The sequence below is a fragment of the Mesoplodon mirus genome, assembly GCF_964341445.2.
Source record: "Mesoplodon mirus genome assembly, chromosome: 3".
In the NCBI taxonomy this organism is placed as follows: Eukaryota; Metazoa; Chordata; class Mammalia; order Artiodactyla; family Ziphiidae; genus Mesoplodon; species Mesoplodon mirus.
In genome coordinates, this window is record NC_138978.1 from 4,420,882 (window position 1) to 4,440,580 (window position 19,699).

General features: G+C 57.5%; 1 protein-coding gene across 1 annotated transcript in view; it reads right to left on the reverse strand.

The window, feature by feature from the left end:
* The window catches only part of ACOT7 (acyl-CoA thioesterase 7), a gene marked incomplete at its 5' end in the record, with an annotated part of 92,957 nt that overhangs the window by 54,693 nt on the left and 18,565 nt on the right, over window positions 1-19,699 (reverse strand). The window contains 3 exons of the mRNA XM_082613821.1: window positions 3,693-3,807; window positions 9,074-9,165; window positions 13,318-13,474. Coding sequence (XP_082469947.1) covers window positions 3,693-3,807; window positions 9,074-9,165; window positions 13,318-13,474 — 364 coding nt within the window. The remainder of the gene's footprint in view (window positions 1-3,692; window positions 3,808-9,073; window positions 9,166-13,317; window positions 13,475-19,699) is intronic.

Below are 19,699 nucleotides of genomic sequence, written 5' to 3' on the forward strand. Positions count from 1 at the left end.
GCCTGGCCGGACCCTGGGGAGAAGGCTCTCCCACCCAGCGCAAGCCCCTAATGGGCACCAAGCACTCTTAGGGAAGGCTCAGGGCTGATCAGCCTGCGGGGGTAGCCGGGCACTGGCTGACCTCAGTGAGGCAGGGTCCAGGGCCTTAGCAGGAATGAGGGGCGGGTGTGACTCACCAAGACCCCGGCTGTCCCGGTAGCGGGGACCGGACTTAGAGGTGAACACTGCTTCAGACACAAAGGCCGGGGAACAGGCAGGGCTGGTTTTTTCAGATTTGTTTTTTATTTATTTATTTTATTTACTTTTGGCTGCGTCGGGTCTTAGTTGCAGCACGCAGGGCCTTCGTTGAGGCACGCGGGCTCTTCGTTGTGGTGCGCGGGCTTCTCTCTAGTTGTGGCGTGCGGGTTTTCTCTTCTCTAGTTAACGGCACGCGGGTCCAAGAGCGCGTGGGCTCTGTAGTTTACGGGACGCGGGCCCTAGTTGAGGCGCGCGAGCTCAGTAGTTGTGGCGCGTGGGCTTAGTTTCCCCGTGGCATGTTGGATCTTAGTTCCCTGACCGGGGATCAAACCTGCGTCCCCTGCATTGGAAGGCGGATTCTTTACCACTGGACCACCAGGGAAGTCCCAGGGCTGATTTTGTCATAAACCCAACAGCTGCCAGAAAGAACGGTGGGTCACGTGGCCAAATAGTCCCTACACAGTTAAAGCTGGACAACTGATGGCCATGGGTTGAAGAATTCAAGCTAATTGTATTTTGTCTCATCAGATGGAGAAAACAATAAGAAAAACTGGGCCTCTAAAGAACTCCCAGACTCTCTGAAAAGACACCTGAAAGAGGAGGTCGGCCCCTCGTGGGGATTGCTAGGCAACAGCCACAGAGGCTGAAATGTGATTCTGGTTTCGAAAGTAACAGGGAGCGGCAGGTCCAGAGGGCCTTGCAGGCGCGGGCGGTGGTAACTCTCGGGCCAAGCCTGCCTCATCGGGGCGGGGCGGGGGTCCTCCCAGGAAGGGGGAGAGTGTGAGAAGACCCCAGTGACAAGCGCACACTGCAGTATTCAAAAAGACCGGAGAATGGATATGCGACTTCCTTAAGACGTGGTTAAAAGCCAGTCCCTATTGCTGAGAAAGATGCGTTTTTATTAGGGCCAGAAAAGGAAAAACTAAAAGCTTGTAAAAATCTATCAAGAAATCTTGAGATTTAGAATGCCACTTTCCATTAATATCATTAGAGAATAACAGATCCTGAAAAATATTATGGATCAGATTTACAATCAGAGGACGGCAAACCGAAAATTATCTCATGAGTGAAGGATCTTGAACTGACTGAAAACCCTGAGTGATCTCAGTTCCCCAGACAGGCAGTCAAAGGAGTAAAACCAGGACGAACCTCACGGCTCTCAGAGCTCAAGACTGAGCCTTCGGCCCCGGCCTCCATCCGGCGCTGGCCAGTAACCGCCCAAGGACAGGTGGGTCCAGCCCCAGAGGCCAGTCAGAGCCTCTTCCGAGCTCCCCTCTTTGGTGCTTTTGGGCTGACACCGTCTCTACCTTTCCGTCTCTTACGAGTACACTGCTCGCTGGATTTGGGGCCCCTCCCCATGTGTGTGGGTAACACAGGACGACCTCACCTTGAGCTCCTTAACTTGATTCCACCTGCAAAGGCCCCTTCTGCTAATAAGGTCACAGTCACAGGGCCCAGGGACTGGGCGGGGACCTGTCTTCCAGCGTGAGGAGAGCGGCCTTTGGGCCTGCTCCAGCCTCTCTCCCAGGAACATGCCCGGCACCGAGTCTGTGCCTTTCCCGAGACCTCTCGGCCCCTCCGTGTCCCTCTGCAGTCCTCCGTGCCTTTGCCTGACCTGCCTCCTGAAAGCAGAGGCTGGGCCTGAGGTCACTGCCTGATGGTGGCATGTGTCCCAGGGCCTGGATACACTTGAGTCATCACCAGAGCCCGCAGGCCTGTGGATTACCGTCTATTTACACTTTATTGTTAAAAGATACAACTTTATCACGTTTCATCAAAACAGCAACATTCTATTTATACCGATAGGTTTTCCTTTTCTTCCTTTCTTTTTTCTTTTTTTTTTTTTTGGTGTTTGTTGAAAATGCAGAACAGGGGACTTCCCTGGTGGTGCAGTGGTTAAGAATCCACCTGCCAGGCTTCCCTGGTGGCGCAGTGGTTGAGAGTCTGCCTGCTGATGCAGGGGACACGGGTTCGTGCCCCGGTCCGGGAGGATCCCACATGCCGCGGAGCCACTAAGCCCGTGCGCCACAACTACTGAGCCTGCGCTCTAGAGCCTGCGAGCCACAACTACTGAGCCCGCATGCCACAACTACTGAAGCCCGCATGCCTAGAGCCCGTGCTCTGCAACAAGAGAAGCCACCGCAGTGAGAAGCCCGCACACCACGACAAAGAGTAAGCCCCCGCTGGCCGCAACTAGAGAAAGCCCGCGTGCATCAGCGAAGACCCAATGCAGCCAAAAATAAATAAATAAAATAAATTAAAAAGCAGAACAGTAAAGACACCAACCTCCAGTGCCCTGGCCTTCACTGTGGGCAGGTGAGGGTGGAACTCAGGAAGGATGAGCACGAGGGGAGCCCTACACAAGCTGCACAGACACTGCCAGAGGCGTCAAGCGCACCCCCGATAAGCGACAGAATCCGAAACCCAGGAAGTCCTGTCCTAGTCTGCACGCCTGCGAGGTGTTCACCAGTCCCGGCCCCCTACACCCACCCTGATGCCAAAGGTGGGCTGCAGCCAGGAAGGCAGGCGGGCGGGCAGGCAGAGCTTCTCCAGCCCCCGCGCTGGAGCTCACCGCACTCCTCCTTAGCGGAAAGGGGGCAGAGCCCAGGGCACATGGAGCCGCAGAGGGACGCCCTGGGGCCAGTGCTCAGACGGCCGTCCAGGACAGATCAGGAGCCACAGCACCCGCGTGCAGGGCCCCTGAGGAGTCGCTCCGGGACCCAGCATGGAACGTGGACACTCATCACAGGAGCCCGGCTAACATGGGGAGGTTGAGGGTGTGCAGCCCGCTCTCCACACGGTAAGACGTGGTCACTGTGTGTGCAGAGGAGGGTGATGGGCGTCACCAGGCCCCGAGGCCCCCAGGCCCAGCCCTGCACGGTGTTCTGGCAGGGACTCGGGAACCTTCCCTCACCTACTTGGGCTGTGGAGGTGCGTCCTGTTAAAGCCGACAGCCCGGACTTACAGGCACAAGGATGAAGACTGGAACGCAGCAGCCCCCGCGGCCAGCCGGGCACTCAGTGTCCGTCTAACTTGAGGCCGCGTCTGGGCGGCGGGCCGGGGAACAACAATGTGGGAAACGCTGCTGCCATTCTGTCTTTTTTATGAGCTGGAAATCCCGTCCAGAACACACTCTTGGGTGAACTTGGGGGACAAATTCTCCGTGGCCAGGCGTGTGTCCCTCTGCCTGGGCAGCGGGGCCTCTCCCCACGGGGCCCTCCAGGTCAGCGCGCTACGGGAGCAGACGCACTGAGGCCTGCGGGGTTGTCCCCCCATCCCCATGGTCGGCTGTGCGACTGGGAAGGGGCTTGCAAGGTGCAGGGCCAAGGGGACAGCGCTCCCGGGACCCCAGAGCCTGTCTCAGGAGACAGCGCCAGGGGAAGCACCGGCCCAGGAAGAGGACGCTCGTAAAGTGGCCGCGCTGCCTCGGCCCCAGCCCACACCCCAGCTCCTACCTGGGTTCAGGACGGGCTGGACGATGTCCCCGTTCCGCCACGTGGTCTCCATGCGCTCCAGCTTCTGGGCCTCGTAGCGCTTGCGGCCCTCCTCCTCCTGCCCCTGCCGGGAGTACTGCGGGGGGCACGGGAGAGGGTCAGGTCCGGCCCCCAGACTCGGCTGCTGTGTGCGCTGCCTTTCTGTGACTGGAACTATCTATTCTTTCTCTGATAGTATATGTTTAACATAAATAATGAAGACACAGAGAAGGGGAAAATATCATGTATTCTTCCCCCTGCAAGAGTGCCTGGGTCAAATGTTTGCGTTACGTCCTCCCTAGAACTATTTTCATGCCCGTGCATAAATAAAAGGTCCTGCCATGCTGTATGTGAAGTTCAAAGTCATGGTATTTCCTCCTCTCACTGTATTCTCCTACCATAATTTATGTGATGGATCCATCATATCTGGGCCTTTAGTTTGCTCCCAATTTTTCTCCATTAAAACAGTATCAGGGACTCCCCTGGTGGCGCAGTCATTAAGAATCCGCCTGCCAATGCAGGGGACACGGGTTCGAGCCCTGGTCCGGGAAGATCCCACATGCCACGGAGCAACTAAGCCCGTGCGTCACAACTACTGAGCCTGCGCTCTAGAGCCCACGAGCCACAACTACTGAGCCTGCGCACTGCAACTACTAAAGCCCACGCGCCTAGAGCCCGTGCTTCGCAACAAGAGAAACCACCGCAATGAGAAGCCCGTGCACCGCAACAAAGAGTAGCCCCCGCTCGCCGCAACTAGAGAAAGCCCGTGCGCAGCAACAAAGACCCAATGCAGCCAAAAATAAATACATAAATAAATGTATATAAAAAAGAAATCATACTGACAATCTCAGCCACTTACCATGTTATACCTACCCCATTCCTTCCTGGGATTCTTTCCTGGACATAGAACTACAGAGTCAGGGAGCCCCAGGAAGGCTGCACCCCCTCCCCCACAAACAGGGAGAGGAGGGAAGAGGTCCCTGTGTGCCCCTGGCACTGGGCAGCCTCACTCTGCTGACTCCTGGCCAGCTGACACCCGCCAAAGCTAAAACAGCCCCCCTGAAGCTTTCCTAATGGATCACGGGGGTTCTGACCCAAGAAGCTAAAAATAAAGGTGACAGTCAAGGTTGGCACGATGGAGAATGCTGGGCCCTCTGGTGCCCACCGTCCTGGGGCCCAGTGTAGGGAACACCCCCTACCCTGGGATCCATCAGACAGGCCCGGGGTCCACAGGTGCCCTGACCGGCCCCACCCTCCCTGCTGACCCCTGCCCGGCCGCTCCCCTTCTGATGGGCTCTGACTGCCGCCCATCCATCCACTCTGCCTGCATCTCCCGCTGAGCCTGCGGAACAGCCGCCAGGCTCAGGGCCCCGTGTGCTCCTCTCTGCCCCCTGCAATTTCAGACCTTCTTCCAAAAGCCGCTTTTAAACATCTGCTTTTCCTGCTCGTGGCTCTCCTCCAAAACTGCCCAGGTCTGAACACATTCCATGGCTTAATTACCATTAGCTTGGGCTTGCGACCCCATCTCTAAAGGAGGCTGTGAAAGGAGCTGAGCGGTTTGTTCAAAAGAAACGAAGCATGGTGAGTATTCAAGTCGCCGTGGACAATTAGCCTCTTCCTCCATAAACAGATGGTTCCCCCACGTCCCACCACACAGAGCAATGCCTCTAAGAGTAGAGTTTGTGCTGTGCCTTTCTAGTAAAACTCAAGGATGTCTTACGTGTCCTCAAGAAATGCTTTTTTAAGAGATTTTTAACAAACGAGCCAACCTCCCCAGTCTAATAGATCCTCATGTCCAGCACACTCCTCAGACCTCTGCAGTCACACAGGGACCGATGAGGGCCCCGGTCCTGACACGGGCGACGAGGACCAAGAAAACGCAGCCTGTTCACAAACAAACGCCTCCTGCTGGCTTTAAATCTGGGGACATCACGAGAACCTCCTGATGATGGGCTGCCACCCAACTCTCACCCCCAAGGACTCATCAAACTCAGCTGTTTTGAAGCAGGAGCCAGCTCAGCTCAAACGTCCAAGGCAACAGTCAGTGCGAGCCTTTTAACTCAAGCTCATGTTTAGACACCGATAAAAACCAGTGTCCACTCTCCAATGGCCCCCAGACTCTCGGGGGCCACAGCTGTCCCCAGCCACCGCAGGGGTCTCTTTTTCCATCACAGGGCCACTGAGGTCGCTGTTCCCTGGGGGAAGAGGTGGAGCAAAGTGACGAAGTCCTCACTGAGTGACACTGCAGGGGGTAGGTGGGCTTCCCCCGGGGAAACGCACACATGTGGTCGGTCCACACACGCACATGTATGTGTGACAGTGGGTGTGTGTGTGTGTGTGTGGGATGCATGTTCTGTGTGTGAGATATCTATGTACATGTACGTGTGAGATATACGTATGATCAGCCTGTAATATATGTGCATGTGTGAGACGTGTAAGATACACACGTAGACAGAGAGACGTATGTGTTCTTAATAAATGACCGCTACCTGTGAAGGGTCGGCAGGGGCATGCTGGCAGGACATAAGGAAGTCTGAAGGTCGAGCTACCAGCGCCTGAGCGTAAACGCCCACGGGAGCCCGACCCGAGCTTTCCAGGACCGTCGCATGAGGACTCGGCTGGGCCGTGCCAATGCAAAGAGCAGAATGAAACATTTCAAATGAAATGATGAAACGAAAACAGTTGAAATCACCTGAAGGCTTATACGTGGGCCTAGCATGTGTGGGGGGAAGAAAGTGCAAATAAACATTAGCAACGGCTGCGGCTGGGAGCCGTGTGGCCTCTCCCATCTGGAGCTCTCTCTGCACCAGGTGGGACGCTTCCGACACTCCCCTCTACCACGGGCAGAGTGGATATTTATGTCTTATCAAACTCGGCTAAACAAAGGGAATGGGAAAGCTACCGGGGTCTCTACCAGGAGGTGGGAGGGAGGGCAGGGAATGAGAGGGGTGATGCAGAGAGCTGCCCCATCCCTGCAGGGACAGCGGAGACTGACACTGCCCACCCACCCCCACTCCGCCCCACCGGCTAAAATCCCACCGGCTCTCAGCACACGGGCCCCTGAGGAGCCAGAAGGGAACAAAAGCTAATGTGTTTGGCCCAGGAATCTTCCTTCAGCAGCAACCCCTTAAGATCCACCACGTGGTGCTGAAACCAGAGATATGGCCTGCTAGAGATTTCTAGACTGTGTAGCATCTGAAAATTAAATCAGTTAAATAATGTGCCTGAGTATTTACATGCGATGTGGCTAATTTAACACCAAGTGCTTAGTGGGAAAAGATGAAAGCAGGGGTTAGCACGCTTGTAATCCCTAAAGGGAACCGTCACTGCGCCTCAGACTCACGCCTGCTTCTTGGGTTTGAAAACCCCTCAGTTAGTGCTGCTTGAAAATGATGCAGTTTCCATCTTGCCAGCAGCAGAGAGGAGAGCAGCTCCAGGAAGAATGGGGGCGGGGTGGGGGGACACAGAGAGACAGAGACGGAGAGAGAGCTGGAGAGAGAGAGAGAGAGAGAGACAGAGGTGGGCTGGACTGAAGGCCAATGCTCTGGGTTGAACAGCGTCCTGTCAAAATTCCCGTCCACGTGGGACCTGTGCATGTGACCTTTTTGAGAACTAGGGTCTGTGCAGGTGTAATTAGTTAAGACACGTGCACACGCACACAGACAGACAGACAGACAAAGACACACACACACACGGGAAGACAGCCAGATGACAAGAGAAGCAGTAGTTGGAGTGATGCAGCCACAAGCCAAGGAATGCCTGCAGCCCCCAGGAGCTGGAAGAGGCAGGAAGGATTCCCCCCCACCCAGAGCCTCCAGTGGGAGCCCAGCCCTGCCCATGCCTTGATTTTGGACTTCTGGCCTCAGAAATGGGAGAGAATGAACTCGGTTGTTTAAGCTCCCCAGACTGTGTCACAGCAGCCCCAGGAAACTCAAACAGGTGGGAAGCGTGGGAACCATCCGGCTCATACCCTGGCCCTGAGCGCCCCTCTCTCCTCACACGTGGAGGGACAGGTGGCACCGATGCTGGCCTGGTGCTCCTGGCACTACCGCCCTGCCCTCAGGGCACCAAACCCTGGACCACCAACCCGATGCAGACCAAGGTCTAAGCACACTTCCTGTTCCGCATGGAGAGAGCTCCTGCTCCCAAGATGCTTTTTTAAAGTCTAGACTAAACGGCAGCTGGAGCCCAGCAGCTGGTCGCCCCCCAGGAAACACCCCGCCGGAGCCTGGACTGCGTCCACGGAGGCCAGGCAGGGTCCCAGGTCAGACGTGAGCTGGCACAGGGAGAGGGCAGGGAACGCCCCTGGGCTGACGTCTGCAGCAGCACACGGAGCAAGCCCCCCATCGCCCCAAGTGACCCAGGAAGGAAGGAAGCTGCGCAGCGGGGAGACGGGGTGGGAAGGGCTTGCGGTGGGGGGGAGGGGACAGGGGACAGGGACCGTTCCTCCGTGTGCTCTATTCCAGGGGTCCCCAACCCCGTTAGGAGCCAGGCCGCGCAGCAGGAGGTGAGCGGCGGGTGAGCGAGCGAAGCTTCATCTGCCGCCCCCATCACTCGCATTATCGCTTGAGCCATCCATCCACCCCCACTTCCATGGAAAAACTGTCTACCACGAAAACGGTCCCTGGTGCCAAAAAGGCTGGGGACCTTTTACTGCTCTATACAGCTCCTAACTGTCTGGTTCCCAGTTTTATAATTCTTCAAAGTTTCTTCTACAGACATCTCGACCACAGAAAAATGCTCCCTGAGGGCAGACCCTGCTAAGCCAGGCCCTGGCCCTCTGAGAACGGCCCTCCCTCACATGGCTTAGAGCACAGCACCAGGCCTCCGGGGGAGCCGCTCAGGCCTGTCCTCGGGACATCCAGGGCCAGGGGAGTCACACGAGGAGGAGTGGGGTGCCGTTAGGGAAGGAGCTAAATCCCTTTATCAGCCCAATGTGCCCCCTCCAAACGTCTGCCCCACGAGCCTGCCTGCAGCGGGGCCCCCCCGGAGTGAACATGGCCAAGTCTCTTCACCCAGAGATGCCTCTGTCCACAGCAAAACCAAAATGAGAGGAACCAAGGCAGGAAGCAGACGCGGCAGGGGGAGAGAGTGGGGCTGAAGCAGAGACGTCCCAGCCTGTGCCCCCAGGACTGGACGCCCGGCACAGCCCCGTCACCCGCCTTCCCTCCGGCCAGGCTCCTCCGGGAGGGGTGTCCGCGGGGCCCAGGCCAGCCCCCACTGGCATTCCCAGCATGAAGGATCCCAGGAGGGACACCCCTTCCCATTGCGCCTCCTGCTGCGGCCCAGCCCCGCCCGATGCTGCTCTCCTAGGACCCGGGCCCCTGCCGCCCACCCGGGAGAAGTGGGAGGGGCCTCCTTACCACCACCGGAGGCACCTCCAGGACCTTGTCCACGTTCTTCAGCGACAGGGGCACGTACCACAGGGTGGCCTTATTGGTCAGCTTTTTGGTACCTTCAGAGAAGACAAACACGTGAGTGATGGCTGGGAGCCGGCAGGGCGCCAGGCACAGGGCAGGCAGGGCCGATGCCACCTCTGGCCCCCACCCCCACAGCCTCTTCAGCCGCGAGGTGCACGTGTGGGCACAGACCGGGGAGAGGCGTGGCCCCCAGCCTGGGGACCCCCAATGCCAGCATGCTGCCCCCACCCTGAGGCTGCTGGAAAGACTGCAGGTCACGCGGTCTAAGCCTGGGCGGCCTGGGTCTGTCAGCTTTCTAGCACTTTCTAACTTGGAAGGCCCGCACCTGGAGGGCACCTACTCCAGGCAGGCCTCCCGGGAGCCTCTGGAGTGAGAGGGAGGGAAGGGCTGTGGGGAGGGGCAGACTGGCCACCAAGAAGAGCTCCGGCTGGACAGGAAGCAGCTCATGGGACTGAGGCGGAGGGGCAGTGGAGGCAGAGCCCACCCAGACAGCGGGGCCACAGCCCAGAGCACAGCCATGGGGTCGGCTCATCACAGCTCCAGCCCCCCGCGGCCCCTCCCTTCCCCAGGGCCACCTCCTTCCAGGTGGGAGGCATCACACCAGACACTTTTGCTGCTGGTGACTCAGCGCTCCAATGAAGAAGCTTCCATATGGGGGCTGAGAGCAGGCAGTGGGCTGCTGGCTTTTGCTCTGGGCTGAAGGACAGGAAACAGAACCTTCTTTGGGGCGCTGAGCCCAGCCTCAGGACAGAGTGGTGCCGTCAGGGCGGGAGGCCTGTCTGGGCTGAAAACCATGGGCCAGAAGAGCCTGGAGATCACTTGGTCCACAACCCTCACTTGTACAGGAGGAGCTTGAAGCCCAGAGAGGTCAAGGGGATTGCCTAGGCTCACACAGCAACTCGACGCCATTCTGAGTACAGACCCAGACCTCCCAGGTCCCAGTAATTTCAGAGAAGCGTTTGCAAGGATGCCTTTTAGGGCTTCCCTGGTGGCACAGTGGTTGAGAGTCTGCCTGCCGATGCAGGGGACACGGGTTCGTGCCCCGGTCCGGGAAGATCCCACGTGCCGCAGAGCAGCTGGGCCCATGAGCCATGGCCGCTGAGCCTGTGCGTCCGGAGCCTGTGCTCCGCAACGGGGGAGGCCACAACAGTGAGAGGCCCGTGTACCGCAAAAAAAAAAAAAAAAAAAAAGGATGCCTTTTAAAAGTTGCCTCTTCGACATGGACGATTCCCAATGTAGCGGCGAACAGGAGAACTGCAGGACAGAGAGAGGAAGTGCAGAAGCAAGGAGCAGCCCGGGGGCGGGGGGCTCGCCCTAAAGTCCCCCTCAGTGACTCACTTCCCACCAGTTCCTTCTGACCTGCCTTCCCAAGGCGAACCTGGGGCTTCAATTTCCTCCCCTCAAACGTAGCCCCAAGGACCAAGCCAAGCCCTGGCGGGTCAATTAGAAAGAGGGTGAGGCCCCTGGCGCCCAGGCCCGCTCCTCACGCCAGGATGTCCGCCGCTCCGCCCGGGCTCCCCGGCACCACCAGGACCACAGGCAAATAACACGGAAAAATATCTTCACTGCACTTTGACTGAGAGTGAATCTGACAACCTGCTTTGGGGCAATAAAGATTTCCTGTTTGACTCAGCTAGAGCCAGCCTGACAAGCTGGTTTCCATGGAAACCCCAAGTGGCCCTCCTCCAGACCCAAATGAACACCGTGGAGCAAATGAGGCAAAACACTCTAATTGTACTTTATCATTTAATAAAACCATCAAAAGACAAGTGCAGCACTAAAAACATCTATTCTGAAATCTTGAGAGCTCCCAGCTATTTTCTGGAGTGATTCGCAGCAATCACGTCCCAGTTAGCTTAATATTTTGACAGTTGCCGGAGATGAATGAGCAAAGGTTTGCGGGTTGTCTGCCTGGGAGCATGCTCGCCCGGCTGCCTCACGACAGGCGGCAAGGCCCCGAGCGAGGGGGATGCACAGAGCGGGGGCCCTGCCCCCTGGGGTCTCGAAACACGGAGACGGCACACGAACAGCTTCAGGGTTCAGCCTGGTCGCCTGTTTGTCCGCCCAGCCCGGTCTCCCCACCTGTCCGAGTCCACCCGCCCACCCGGCCCGTGTTCACAGAGCACCTGCTGGGCAGCCCTGCCCCGGGCGCTGGGACTGCCCTGGACCAGGCGGCCACATGGCCTGCCCTCGTAGGGCTCCCATCCTCGTGGACACGCGGGCAGAGATGCATCAAGACAGGAAGGCCTTGAGACAGGGAGTCCCAGAGTAAAAGAGACTCATACAGATCCAAACATGGAAAGATGGAGAGAGTTTGAGAGATGCACAGACATGGTGCTGAGACCCGGAGAGGGGCACCCGGATGTGAGAGTAAGGGAGGGGGCGCCCGGCCCTTCAGCAGGGGCTCCAGGGCAAGGCAGACAAGGTGACTGAGACGTGTAGAGAAGGCACAGCCCCAGGGCTCCAGGTCTCACCGTCCCCATCCTGTGATCGGCCCTGGGGTCTTCCCGGGGCCTCGGGCCCCACCCCCCCGTCTCGAAAAGCTTGGCAGTGCTGGGCGGCGCCCCCCTGCTCTGAGCTCGGTCCCTTTCATGTGCACAATGCCCGCCCCACTGTCCCGGAAGCCCATGCTCCTCAGTCACTTCTCTCTTTCTCGGGGCAGCTCAGGCTCTGCGTGTCCATCCTTCAGGGTCAGGGCGGCTGGGGACACTGGCGGGTGCAGAGCATCCTGACTGCAGGGCGGGGGCTGTCATCTCGCCACCACAGCTCTGGGCAAGCACTGCCTGCCTCCTGCCCGCTCCTGCCCCCCGAGGGGGGACCCCGCAGAAAGTGGGCTGGGTACGTCCTTGTAGACAAGGCCCTCGGCCCGCTTCCCCGCAGCGCAGAGGCCCCCATCTTCCTGACTCATCCACTCCTTCATTCATTCACTCATCAGTGACCGAGTCCGCGGCTGTCGTGAGCCAACGGGAAAGCACGGCCATTTCCCCCCGTGTGTCAGGAGCAGGGAGGCTCAACCCCCAGCACAGCCCAGGAGAGCAGGGTTGGGTCACGTGGAGGGCGGAGGGGGGGAGGGGCCCGCACCGCACTGGGCCTCCTCCCAGTGGGCTGCCAGCCCCAATGTGGGAAGTCAGGGCCAGAGGACCCCTTTCTGTGCCACAGCCCGAGACCAGCAACCCAGGTCCCTTCGATGCCAGAGCTGCCTGCCAAAGACCGGGCTCAGGCCACAGATGCAGGACATGGGGCACAAGCCCACTGACCACTCCCCACCCCCAATCCCAGGCCGTGGCTCGGCTAAATCGTTCACTGTGCAGTGGCTGGGCCTGCTGCGGTCACCGCAATGCTCCAAATGAATAACTGAGCTCCTGGCCCGTGTCGCGGAGAAGCCTGGAGCCCCTTAAAGATCTCTGAGCACAGCGCTCTGCAGGCAGCCACGGCCGAGGAGAGAGCATCGGGAGGAGGCACAAGGACCCAGGCAGCTCCTTCCTCTAGAACGAGCACGGAGTCTCCTCTGGGTGGGACAGCAGGTGGCCTGGGACGAGGCAGTGGGCAGTGAGGGGCCCGAGGGGCCTGCCTGCCTCCTCAGCACCTCCGTTAGAAAAAGCAGCGACTGTGAACCGAAGCCACACTCCCCTGCAGTGCCCAGTGGGAGGGTGAGAAGGGGTTTCCATGGTTACCACTCTGAGGAAGAGAATATTCAGTTCAAAGCAGAGTCAAAGGTTCGCCCAGGGAGCTCCAGCCTAGGCCTGGCTTGCGGGGCCCAGGGGAGCACAGCAGAAGACAGGGCAGCGTCTCCCAGGGGCAGCAGCTCCACCGTGCAGGGAAGGGCGAGGTGGGGGCTGGGGAGACGGCAGGGGGGGCGGAGGGCGGCATGTGCCCTCCCAGCCCGCTCCCACCCTCTGCCCAGACCCACTGGCCGCCAGGCCCCTTCCTGCCCAGGAAGGCAGGGGGGCCGTACCCTGGGCTCGTTGCCTAACTCGTCTGCGCCCCCGTTTCCCCGTCTGCGAACGAAGCGAGGACGGCAGAAGTCCCTGCTCACAGGTGGAGGTGGAAATGCAGGGAGGTCACCCACAGACAGTGTTCGGACCACCCGGGGGCGGTCGGCCCTCAACGGACGTGGGCTGCGGCTGCTGCCGTCACCGTCACCGCTGTTCCCAACCCCGCTCGCGGGCTCAGCAAGAGGAAGTTACCTGTGAGGATGTTTTCGGACATCACGTGGACCTGGACCTCCACCGAATGCTTGGAGGTGTAGGTGATCTCCGCGCTGACGTGGGCCACCTCGCCGATGCACATGGGCGACAGGAAGTCCGTGCGCTCCACCTGGGCCAGGGCGGCCACGCAGCACTCCTGCAAAGACCAGAGGCGGGTCAGCCTCCCACGAGGCCCCACCCTGGACACGCTCCCCCAAAACGGCCCTTGGTTTTTTCCCCACTGTTAAAGTAATGCAAGTTATTGCCACCACACACTCCTACATGCAAAACCAGGAGATGAAGCACTGCCCGAGGGCAACACGGCAAAGCAGTTGATACAGGCGATTCTGAGTGGTGGGGTTCCGAGCGGCCTGTTTCTTTTTTCTGACGTTTCTACAAAAGATACGTATTACTTGTATAATGAAACGTGAAAAAGGGCATACATACTTATTATAGAAAATTTGGGAAGTACAGAAAAGGAGGCAGAGGAGGGAAGATCCCTCCTCCAATCCAGAGATAACCATGGTTTCTATTTTGGGATCTTTCTTTCCAGGCTTTTTGCCCCAAGAACAGGGGTTTTACTGGTTCACTTGTTTGGCTGTCTGGCTCCTTGTTTTGCAGTGTTAGTCACAGATAGTTGTCACTTACAGTCATGTATAGTTGTCATATATAGTCTTACGTAGTTGTTCAAGCACTAAATATACACTTTCACAATCTGCTTTTTTCACTCAACAGGAGGAAAAATAATCTGCCCATGTTGTGACAAGCTCTTAGAAATCACAGTTCTTCTTTTTAAATGTTATTTATCCTTCAAATAGGCAACCCATTCTCATGACTCAAAATTCAAAAGGAACAAAAGGGTATATGTCCCCGGCCACCCAGGACCCCTTGGTAACTGGATGGATGCAGCCAGGCAGCACGTGCACGTGGGGTCCAGCGGGATCCACCTGGGAACTCACACTCTATGAAAGTGAGGGACTTGCTTCCTCATTTCTTTTCTTGACACTTTCTACGACTGCCACTTCACGATACTCCATCGCAAAGATGTTTCTTAACGGCCAAATAAAACATTCTTCTGTTGTTAGATCTGTATCAACCTCAGTTGTCTCTTATTATAAATAACCCTGTGATGAGGGTCCTTTTAGTTAAGTCGTTTTCAGTCTTGCAGATTGTTTCCAGGGCGGAAGGGACAAACATTTCGGTACGTGCTCCCAAAGTGCTTCTCGGCAGGGCAGAGTGCTTGACGTGGCCCCAGCACTCCCGCACCAGCACTGAACATCAGGGTTTTTTTTTTACGTTTAGTTTTTATTGAGGTAACATTGGTTTATATCATTGTGTAAGTTTCCTGTGTAACATTATATTTCTACTGTATACCCTACAGCGTGCTCACCACCAAAAGTATAGTTTCCATCCGTCACCAGACAGTCGATTCCTTTACCCATTTTGCCCCTGGGCCACTCCCCCACCCACCCCTTCCCCTCTGCTAACCACTACCTTGTTCTATCTATGCGTTTTCGGTTTGTTCGTTTATTTTTTGTCTTTTATATTCTACCTATGAACAAAATCATCAGGTATTTGTTTTTCTCCATCTGACTTATTTCACTTATAGCATCATTCCCTCAAGGACCACCCATGTTGTCACAAATGGCAAGATTTCATCTTTTTTTTTTTTTTTTTTTACCTCTGAGTAACATCCCATTGTGTGTTTGTGTACGCGTGTATACCATAATTTATTTATCCACTCATCCATCAATGGACCCTTAGGTTGTTCCATGTCTTGGCTGCTGTAAATAATGCTGCCATGAACACAGGGGTGCAGATACCACTTCGTATTAGTGTTTTCATTTTCTTTGGATACATACTCAGAAGTGGAATAGCTGGATCACATGGCAACTCTATTTTTAGTTTTTGAGAAACCTCCAGGCTGGTCTCCACAGTGGCCACACCAGTTTACATTCCCACAACAGTGCATGAGGACCCCTTTTTCTCCACATCTTCACCAACACTGGTTATCTGCTGTCTTTTTGATAACAGCCATTCTGGCAGGTGTGAGGGGATATCTCATTGTGGTTCTGATCTGCATTTCCCGGATGATTAGTGATGCTGTGCATCTTTTCATGTGCCTGTTGGCCATCTGTATGTCTTCTTTGGAAAAATGTCTATTCAGTTCCTCTGCCCATTTTTTAATCGGGTTGTTTATTTTTTGTTGTCGAGTTGTATGAATTCTTCATATATTATGGAATCAGCTTCCTTTTCATCCACGCTAACCGAACGACACAAGAGACAATCTTATCTAATTATCCACAGGACCGTGGATCTTCACTGCCAAACACAGCACCCGGCACTTTTTGGACTTTCTACCAGAAACCAATCAGGGTTTTTAGGACACTGGACAGCATGGGTACCCCTGGGCTGGGTGGGGAGCAGGGAGCAGGTGGGCCCACTCTCGAGGGCCTGTCGGCGCCGTGCCAGTGCTGGGCTTCACTTTTCCAGCTGGTCCTCACAGCACCCCTTCTGCAGGGGTTGGAGATATTAGGCTTGTAGGTGACAGTCAGTTCAAGCTCTGGCATGTCTGCACTCTTCCCACCAGCCACCTGCCACCACCTGTGGTACCAACGCACAGCTCTCCCACCTGCGCGAGAACTCACCTGACACCTGGCAAACATGCAAATTCCCTGACCGGCCCCAAACCCGCAGAACCTGCCTCTTTGGAGGGACGCCTGGGGACCTCCATCTTCACCCCTTCCCCCGAGATCCTCAGACACATGAGGGTCCTCTGATGGTTTCTGTTCCTATAAATGTCCTGGAATCAGCTCTCAACACAGCAGAGCACGAGCTGAGCAGGCAAGCGCAGCTTGTGGCGTCCCCCCTCTGACTTGCCGGGGCCCTGTCCCCCCACCCCCGCCCCACACAGACGTGTCACCCCTGAAGCTAAAACAACGCGAGGGAATTGCTGGGCGTCACCCCAAGTACATTTGTGTGGCTACAGCGCCACCCACTGGCAGAAAGCTGGAAAGGCAAGTGCGAAGCGAGGCGGGCAAGAATGCGGGGCCAGCCTCTGGGCCACTTCTGCAACTATCCAAGCTCCGCCTGCAAGACCCAAAACGAAATAAAGCAGCTGTCTTTGTTGAAGGGTGGCTAAACTACGGAATGGATATGTCCGCACACAAGTAACACTCCTATACGTTAATATTTTAAATGGAAATGCAGCTCATTTCTTGTGCCTTTAAACATCTGAGCCTTAGATGGACCCCAGCCTTTTTAAGGCTACAGAGGCATTCCTTCACTTGTGGCATCTATGGAGCCAGGCCCTGCACTCGGTGCCTGCCCCTGGCCTGGGGTCTGGTTGGGGGACGGATGACAGATAAGCACGTGGCCGGTGCTCCGAAGAGGGCAGTGTGAGGTGTGGGGTGTGGGAAGTGGGGTGCAGGTGCCGATGTGGGAGGGGCAGCTGCAGGTGAGGGGCTGAGACCTGGATGCTGAGGTGTCAGGCAGGAGAAGGTGTGGGGTGTGGACACCCCAGGCAGAGGGGAGGGCAGGGCGACCCCGGGGGAGCTGGAGGCTGCTGCTGAATCCATGTCCAGCTGGGTGTGGACGGCACAGGCTGGGACCCAGGCAGCTCCAACTTGACTGAGAGCTGCCATTTCCCGAGACCTAGCGGGCCACCCCAGGCACTCCATAAAGACCTGTGTGACCCAGAAATTCAAAACACAGGATGACAAATGTTTATTCAGTGTGAGCGTCTCCGAGCTGTAGGTGTCTGTGGCTCCCAGCGGCTCAGACACACCCGTAAGTCCCTGCTTCGGGGAGTAAACTAGGAGGAGTCGCCCCGACCCGGGAAGCAGCTGTGAGGGTTCTGATCAGCATCTAGCCCAAGAAGCACCCTCTGCCATGTTCCCGAAGGCAGCCTGAGTTGCACTAGCCCATTGGGCACAGATGCCTGGAAAACCACGGGCCTGGGTTCCTGAGGGGCCACGGGGCTTTGAGCCGGGACAGCAGCTTCAGAAGCAGAGCCAGAGAAAACAGGTCTGCGCCCTGGACTCAAATCCCAGCTCTGGTACTAGCTCTTGACCTGGTCTCTCTGCAAAATACAGATAATAAATGGTACCAGTGACTGCCGCCAGGATCCAAGCGGACGCTGTGTGGAGAGGAGGGGTGGGCCGCCCTGCTCTCAAAGAAACGTAGGGATCAAGGTCCAGAAAGGGTTAACTCCTACCGCTCTTGTTACTTGAGCTGCACCTGCCCCCTCACCCACCCAGGCCCTCTCCGCTGATGCCCACTCAGAGGATGCAGCTCTGTGACCTTTGGGAGCCACATGACTTTTCTAGGCCTCCGCTTCCCCACCTGCAAAGTGGGGTTAAGGAGATTCCCCAGGTAAGGAAGGTCAAGCACGCAGTGAGGCCACTGGTGCATCGTAAGCGTGCATTGAACAGAAGCTCTCCGCAGACAACTACTCCAGATACACAGCTAATGGGAGCCCACGGCGTTCCAGACCTTGGCCTAGATGCTAAGGGAATCCAGCAGGGAAGTGACGGGCAAAAGTCCTTGCCCTGGTGGGGCTTACATTCTAGTGGGGGAAGCAGCCCAGAGCTAAATGAGCAAAACGCTGTGTGCCAGGAGGGACAGTGCTGTGGACAAGAGCTGGGAGCAGTGAGGGAGCCGGTTGTCGGGGACGTGGAGATCGAATTTACGCAGAGACTGGAAGGAAGGGGGAGCCACGTGGGTCTCTGGGGGAAGAGCGGTCCAGGCAGGGCAAAGGCCCTGGGGCAGGAATGCTGGTGTGGCCCAGGGGCGTGACGAGGGCAAGGAGTAGGAGCCGTGCCCTGACTTCACACAGGACGGGTTTCTCTGGCTGCTGTTGGAGAGCAGACCAGGGGCAGGGAGGCCTGCTAGGAAGCTGTTTAGGCAATCTGGGCAGGAAGCGACAGTGGCTCGGCCCAGATGGCGGTGGGGCTGGTGTGCAGCGTTCGGACCTGGAACTATCCACAAGGTGAAGCCGATAGGACTGGATGCCAGGGTCCACGGGCGGGAGGAAGAGGGGGTCAACGGAGGCTCCAGAGGTCATTTACTGAGCAGAGGGAGGCCGTGGGAGAAGCAGCCTGGGAGCGGGCCCCGAGTGTGTTTTGGGGCCCATCCAGGTCGAGGGCTGATTAAGCATCCAGGGGGAGCCAGCCAAGAGGCACCAGCTGGACAGAGGACCTCAAGGCTGTGTCGTGGTACTAAAGCCACAGGCTGGATGAGACCACCAAGGAAATGTGGATGGCAGTGCCCCCGGCCCACCCAGAGCCCCAGCAGAGCCATTCAGAGGCCAGACTCAGCCCCCTGGAGCTGCCTGGGGCTCACGCCGCCTTCCTGAGCCTGGGATTCCAGATCGCTATCCTGGGGCCACCAGCCTAGAGGCATCTTCCAGCCAACAGGTCAGACCTGCACCCCAGGCTCACTCTGGGGAAGGAGTGAGGGTGAACAGGGATTCAAAGCACAGGTTCAAGACCCAGACCAACCACCCGCTTCCCCATGTGGCCTCGGGCAAGTATCCAAGCCCTCTGGACCTCAGCTTCCTCATCTGTGCAGTGGGGATAATACAATAACCACCTCGACCCCTAAGGGGTGTCGTGAGGACGACACAAGCTAAATGCTACAGAGCTTTGCAAAACCCTAGGTGGTCACTGAACCCTGGCGGTTACCAGGGCATTGTCACCCACTTGGCCTCCCTCCCTCCCCAGTCCTGGGGCTCTTCCTTCCCAGCGTCCAGCCTCTCTTGCCGGGCCTGGCTGGGACCCTCACCGTCTCCCTCTCGGAGGGTCTACCAGGGGCCCAGCCCCCACCTCAGCCCCGGCCCCTCGGGCTCAGGCCTGTTCTCACAGCCACCAGAGGGCGCTCTCTGAACGTGGCCGGGTTTGCCCCGGAACTTCAAGGAAGAACTCTCAGCAGGCGGGAGAGCCCCTTCCTCACATGGAGGGCCCCCAGCCCAACCCACTCCCACTCCTCCCCAGGCGGAGGCCCCCAGGCCCACGTCCACCCACACACACTCACCCCGGCTCGGTTCATTCTACACACATACACACGTGCAGTGCTGCACACCCACGCGCACGCGCACACAGTCTGCGCGGGCGTGGAATCGGCCTCTGGGCTTGGAGGACAATGACACAGCAAGTGGCTAGCCGAGGCCCCCAGGTGCCCAAGGCCTCAGGCTTCCTTGGAGTCGCTTCTGTGCCTGCCTGGTGCCGAGCTGGCAGTTGGGGCACAAGACTGACTCCTTTCCCTAGCACCCGAGGGGGGCTTCAGAGAGAACGGCAGGTCCCGCAGGGCTGGGGGCTGGGCAGGAGACGACGGGCTGAATGCCCCGCAGCTGCCCTGAAGCCTAAAGCCACCAGCCTGGTCC